This window comes from Ipomoea nil, unplaced genomic scaffold (assembly GCF_001879475.1).
Source record: "Ipomoea nil cultivar Tokyo-kokei standard unplaced genomic scaffold, Asagao_1.1 scaffold1101, whole genome shotgun sequence".
NCBI lineage: Eukaryota > Viridiplantae > Streptophyta > Magnoliopsida > Solanales > Convolvulaceae > Ipomoea > Ipomoea nil.
Window position 1 is genome coordinate 6,804 of NW_017617529.1, and position 7,272 is coordinate 14,075.

The following is a 7,272-nucleotide window of genomic DNA, read 5'->3' on the forward strand; positions in this document are numbered from 1 at the left end:
AATTGGCCTTGAATGATAATGAGGATAGTGTGTTCGAGGAGAATCCAGTGGCTGTTAGCCACATGCGCTCTTAAGCGCCCCGGCTTGTCCTAATCTCTTTTAGATGTTATTTATTGTTTGGAATTGTCAGGGGGCGGCTTCGAATTCATTTAAGCGCACCCTGAAACAATCTTGTCGGGAATTTAACCCTTCTTTGCTTTGTTTGCTAGAACCCAAAGTCTCGGGAAATCAAGCTAACAAGATTTGCAATAGTCTTGGCTTTGAAGAATGGATACGAGTTGAAGCAGTGGGATTTTCGGGAGGAATTTGGATACTTTGGAAAGAAGCCCTAAAAATTCAGGTTATTGAAACTAACCCTCAGTTTATCTCTGTACAGGTAATGGACTGTGAACTAGGACCATGGTTGTTATCACTGGTCTACGGTAGTCCCTGCCACAACTTGAGAAAGAAGTTATTTGCCGGTTTATCCATACAAAGACACAACCCACAGATGCCTTGGCTTATAGCGGGTGATTTTAACGCAGTAACAAGCCATGAAGAAGTGAGCAATCCAGGGAATTTTTCGATGGCAAGATGCATTGATTTCAACGACTGGATATACAGAGAAGGTCTAGTTGATTTGGGGTATGAAGGCGCCAAATTTACATGGATGAGAGGAGTGGATTCATCAACATTCAAAGGGGCTCGTCTTGATAGAGCACTAGCAAATTTACAATGGAAACTCTGCTGCCCGAATGTGACCGTAACACATCTCCCAATGTTGAACTCAGACCATTGCCCTCTACTGATAGATACCAAGGAGACTCGATCTAATCTAAGGAAAAAAACCTTTAGATTCAACATGGCCTGGACCACTCATGTCACTTTCCAAGCTCTAATTCATGAAGGATGGAACAAAGAATCTGACTTATCAACAAACTTGAAGGTTGCGGCAGGGGCACTTACTAAGTGGAATGTTAACACGTTTGGTAACATCTTTCACAGGAAAAAGCGCCTACTGGCCAGGCTTAAAGGTATCCAAAATAGCCTAGCATACGGTCCTAGAACAGATGCACTAAAATTAGAGAGAAAATTACGCAGTGAATTGGAGGAAACTCTATACCAAGAGGAACTATTATGGTTCCAACGATCAAAGGAAGATTGGATAGTTTCAGGCGACCGCAATACAAGATTTTATCATGCAGCAACGTCGATTAAAACCAAGGCCCCCAAGATTAAAGGTTTAAGAGATGACAATGGGCAGCTTATACTCGATACCACTCAGGTTAGCGAGCTTGTTAAGAACTATTTCATAAAACTTTTTGAAGTTGACAGTGGGACATCCCTGGTTCCCCTAGCACAAGAAAATTTCCCTAAGATTTTGGACTCAGAATGGGCTGAGATCAACAAGGTATTCACAATGGAGGAAGTTAAGAAGGCCTTATTCGATATGTCACCTTGCAAATCACCAGGTCCGGATGGCTTTACAGCGGGTTTCTACCAAAAAACATGGAATACCGTAGGACACAGCCTAACTAAGTTTGCCTTGGACTTCTTCGAAGAAGGAAGATTGTATCAAGGATGCAATGACACTTTGATATCTTTGATACCTAAAGTAGATAGCCCGGATTCAGTCAGGCAATTTAGACCTATTGGCCTTTGCAATGTAGCCTATAAACTAGTAACAAAAATGATGGTGAACAGATTACAGGATGTGCTAAGTAAGCTGATAGGGCCGTTTCAAGCCAGCTTCATCCCGGGAAGACAAATCTCGGACAACATCTTAGTCTTTCAAGAAGTTCTAAACTCAATGAAAACCAAAAGAGGCAAAGTAGGATGGATGGTGTTGAAAATAGATCTGTAAAAAGCCTACGATAGGTTATCTTGGAACCTAATCGAAGATACACTGTCAAAGGCCGGATTCAATCATACATGGACTAGGAATATAATGCACTGTGTATCTTCGTCCAGACTAGCAGTGCTTTGGGAAGGACAACAAATGGAATGGTTCAAACCCGGAAGAGGCATAAGACAGGGAGACCCTCTATCCCCTTTACTCTTTGTTCTCTGTATTGAAAGACTTAGTCACATTATACTTGAATCAGTGAACAAAGGCAAATGGAAAGGAATTAGAACGTCTAAATCGGGTCCTCACATTTCCCATCTTCTATTTGCAGATGATATGACCTTATTTGGTGAGGCAACATTGGAGCAAGCAGTAGAAATAAGAAGATGCTTAGACTTATTTTGCACTCATTCGGGACAGAAAGTCAACTTCCACAAGTCTTCAATATTTTTCTCCAAGAATACAAATGAGGAGCTCCAAGACAAAATCGTTGAAACTTTAGGAATCCCAAAAGTCACGGATCTAGGGAAATACCTAGGCATCCAATCCATCCATGGCAGACTGAAACAGGAATCATTTGCGGGAATTATAGAGAAGATCCATTCAAGATTAGCCGGATGGAAAGCCAAATCACTAACACTAGCAGGAAGACACGCATTGGTCCAATCAGTTTTGTCCTCAATCCCATTCTACACAATGCAAACAACGTTAATACCTGCCGGTGTGATCAATAACATTGAAAAAACCATACGGAAATTTCTTTGGGGAAGCAATCAGGGAGACAACAAAGTCCACCTCATCAAATGGGATACGATCACAAAAAGTAAACAGCAAGGTGGTTTGGGCATCCGTAAATTAGAAGAAATGAATAAGGCCTTCATGGCGAAATTAGGATGGAGAATTCTGCATGGAGAAGACAGCCTATGGATCAAGATTTTCAAGGAAAAATATCAACTGTCGAAGATAGACTGTCGTCTTTGGAAGGCTAAGAGAAATATGTCCAATGCAATGAAAGGTATCCTAAGTGCTGTTCCTGTTCTAATAAAAGGAGTCAAAAGATTTATTGGTAACGGACGCAACACATCATTCTGGAATGATATATGGATCGAGGACTTCCCTCTTTACGAGGCTGCTGTGGAAGCAGTCCCCTCCGCTGACCTTAATCGATCTGTATCTAGCTATTGGAGCCTTCAATCCGACTGGAAATGGAGTGAATTGAATCATCTACTGCCCATAAATATATTGAGCAAACTAGCCCTATATTTTATTCATGAGGAGATGGAGGAAGAGGACAACATTTCCTGGAAGTTAGAAGCAAATGGAAACTTTTCGGTTGCATCTGCTTATAATATAGCCATCGGGGAACCAGCACCACTAGAGGCCGCCAAATGGAATAGCATATGGAAATTAAAAATTCCTTGCCGCATTCGCACCTTCCTCTGGCTCGTGAAGCATGAAAGAATCATGTGTAACAGTAACAGAGCTAAGAAAGGTTTTACAGATTGTGATAAGTGCAGCTTTTGCAATAATCAGGTAGAAGATACTGAGCATGTGCTCAGAACCTGTCCGCTAGCAACAGAAGTGTGGGAAGCAGTACTCCGACCCTTCCACGATAAATCAAGAAACTTTTCGCTACAAAGATGGCTGGAAGAAGGAATTAAAGACAGTAACAAGGTCAATGTACCAGATAACTCCAGCATCACATTCGCTACAACTCTATGGTGGATTTGGAAATGGAGAAATGAAAGAGTTTTTAATGGCACAACAAAACCGCTCCAGTTCAAGGTTCCTTGGATTAAGACACAAGTCAAGGAGGTGTCATTGGCTTTCGATAGAGCAATGGGACAGCACTCAGCAGGAAATTCAAACAATTGGATGATGTTCATATGGGAAAAACCCAAGGAAGAATTTGTCAAAATCAATGTAGATGGATCGGTAAAACCGCAAACAAATGACGCATCTTGTGGAGGTATCATCCGTGACTGCAATGGAGTTTGGAAGCAGGGATTCGTATTCAACATGGGTAACTCTACCCCATTTGAAGCAGAGGCATGGGCACTCCTCAAAGGAATACAACTAGCAGCTCATACAGGTTACAAAAAGGTGATACTCGAATCAGACTCTACCATGGTGGTCAATTACATGCTTAATAAAAGAAGACCATCAACAGTTGCACATAATATTCTTGAAGGGTGCAGAAAGGAGTTAAAGGTATTTGATGCATGGAAACTTTCAGCCATACCTCGAGAACAAAATAATGCAGCCGACAGTTTAGCCAAAATTGCTAGGAATTTCCCAAAGGGCATCCATATCTTAGATAGCCCTCCTGAGGTGATGAAGAGTATATTAGAGGATGATATTGAGGGACGGCCTGTTTGGCGTCACATTTGTAACACAAACTAACTAGTCTTGTACCTTTCCTTTTCCGTTTGGGGTATCCCCCTACCATGATAAATAAAAAAAAAATTAATCATATCGCAAATTATTTCCTTTATAAAAACTAGTTCTAGTAGTTCGATCTGCTACAAAATTCACGCAACGCTGTAAACAAATTATTTGTGGCAAACAAATTATATCAAAATTCTTATCGGTAGAATACAACAGGGACCACATAAATCCCTATGTAGCATCGAAACCACACACATCCTTATTGAATCCCGAAATATTAGCATTTTATATCCTATATATACACATGACAAAAGAGAGATCAGAGGTAAGAAATAGTAAATAATAATAAATTTCTTCAATCCGGCCTTCAAAACTATATTGTTGTCAATGCAAGTTTTGAAGGTCTGAAATAATGGGCAATCCACTCATCCTCCTCATCATCTCAATCCTTTTCCTCTCATCACAAACCATCTCCTTAGCCAGTGAGAGTGAGGGAACCAAATTTACCTATATTAGTGGAGCTGAGAATGGCCCAGGGAAATGGGGAAAACTTCACACAAATTATACAGTCTGCAATGCTGGTAACATGCAGTCTCCCATTAATATTGATGACTCCACTGTTAAGGTTACCTCCAAATTTGGGGAGTTGATTCGACGTTACAAATCGTCTGAGGCTATAATCATCAACAAAGGCCATGCTCTTCAGGTAATTAATTAGTTCCAAATAGTTTTAGTTTTGTTGGATTTAGATCGATTTTGTAACTGATAGAGATATCGAAAACTACTCAAATGGAGATTTGGAATCCAATAGCCCAGGATCTCTGTCCAAGAAGATGACTTGGACCAAGATAATGATTCGGATCGGGATAGGTGACCCAGACCCAAGATTGGGAACCTAGCTAGGGTTGGCCTTCGAAGTCCATTGTCTTGTCTAGCTAATATTCTTACATTAATCCACCCAATATTATTACAATTCATTTACATACTATTTTACACTTATAATTTATGACTTAGTTTATCTACATATATCCCGGGTCAATTATATAATAAATTGTTGCATGCATGCAGATCCAGTGGACAGGTGATGCCGGAAAGATTATCATTAACGGTACCGATTACTTCATGTTACAATGCCACTGGCATACTCCCTCTGAGAACACTGTGAACGGCAAAAAGGTTGATATGGAGATTCATCTGGTTCATAGGAGTGCAAAAGATGAATTTGCTGCTGTCTCCATCTTATACAAAATAGGAAAACCTGATATAAGTTCCTTGGACAAGTAAGTACCATTCAATTATATATATATATATATATATATATATATATATATATATATATATATACAATATAATTGAATTGATCTTATATACATTAATTAATTTCTTGGTTCCACTCCAGTTGCTGAACAGCATCAGGCAAGTTGATCGCAATGGTAAAGCTTTAGGCGCCCTTAATCCAGGAAAGATCACATATGAGGGCAAGAAATATTACAGATTCATTGGTTCCCTCACTACCCCACCATGCTCACAGGGTGTCATCTGGACAGTAACCAAAGAGGTCTGTATCCTAACCTTAACCTCCCCAACACCCAACCAAGATGACTAAGGATATAACCACAAGGTCACGAGTTTGAATCTCAACCTTCTTTGTTTGAGCCGGTTAACTATGAGCAATCTAGGCTGGTCTACCTAGTTATTGCCAACTTAGCTGGGCAGGTTTACCTTGCTATATATCGGCAACCTAGCTATAGGTTGGTTTACCTAGCTATTGGCAACCTAGTTGAGTTGGTTTACCTAGCTATATATGGGCAATCTTGTTGGTTGGTTTATTTAGCTATATATGGGCAATTTAGCTGGGTTGGTTTACCTAGCCATGGGGCATGGGCTACCTAGCTGGGCTAGTTTACCTAGCTATTGGCAACCTACCTAGCTGGGCTGGTTTACCCAACTATTGACAACCTAGCTGGATTGGTTTACCTAGCTATATATGGCAACCTAGTTGGGCTGGTTTACCTAGCTATATATGGACAACCTTGCTGGGCTGGTTACCTAGCTATGGGCAACCTAGGTTGGTTCTTTGACCGACAAGGATCATAAAGCGGGATATATGCACACCATCAAATAGTGACTGCGGAGTTTTTTCATATTCCAAGAAAATTAAATATGCATGTATCTCTTTCTCTCATTCACACAGTAATGATAAATTGTTGGATTTTGTAGGTAAAGACAGTATCACAGGAACAGATAAACTTATTAAAGGAAGCTGTTGATGATGTAAGTACTGAATTATGCATCTATCTAGATAGATTTAATATGTGACACATATATACATAGAATGGTACAAATATTTGATGTTTTGAATTTGTTGTTTAGGGTTATGAGGAAAATGCAAGGCCACTGCAACCACTGAATGGAAGGACAGTATATCTCAATCAACCATAGGAACGTTGTTGCCGGTGCTGTTTAGGAAGTATATGTATTGAGGGAGCTGAGTGATTGCCCACCATTAAACTGAATATACAAATCATTTTCAAACATAATAATTTCAATACATTATGTTTAATAATTATATATTTGTATATGATTCATGATAATGTAATTAAATTTTTGGTCAATCTTTAATTGAAATAGCATACATTGCTTACTTTTTATCAATGAGTCCTACGTTTTAAATGATCATTTCGTATAGGCCTGTTTGGTAAAAAATTGGCCTATAGGTCAATTTTGACTTATATGACCACTATTAATTGTTTGTTTTAGTTAAAATATCAATATAAATATTTGGTTAATTAGCTTTTTGCAACTCCATAAGGCTAAAATTTAAAAAGTTACTACAAGCAACTTTTCCAATTAGCTTTTTGAGAAAGAAATTATACCAAACAACTATCAGCTAACAAGCCAATGTTACCCTCTAATTAACACAATCATCTTACCAAACAGTGCCATTGTCATTTTTAAACATAATAATTACATACGTTAGCTTTCAAAAATATATATATATATATTACATACGTTATGTTTTATAATTATATATTTGTATGATTCATGAATAGTCTCGT

The 7,272-nt window shown here is 39.0% G+C and overlaps 1 protein-coding gene across 1 annotated transcript; it reads left to right on the forward strand.

Moving 5' to 3' along the window:
- Positions 1–4,540: 4,540 nt before the first annotated feature.
- Positions 4,541–5,770, forward strand: LOC109183169 (alpha carbonic anhydrase 4-like). Its single transcript, XM_019333356.1, has 3 exons — positions 4,541–4,919; positions 5,282–5,493; positions 5,613–5,770. The coding sequence occupies exons 1-3, from the start codon at positions 4,626–4,628 to the stop codon at positions 5,617–5,619; spliced, it is 513 nt and encodes a 170-aa protein (XP_019188901.1). The 5' UTR covers positions 4,541–4,625; the 3' UTR covers positions 5,620–5,770.
- Positions 5,771–7,272: the final 1,502 nt, after the last annotated feature.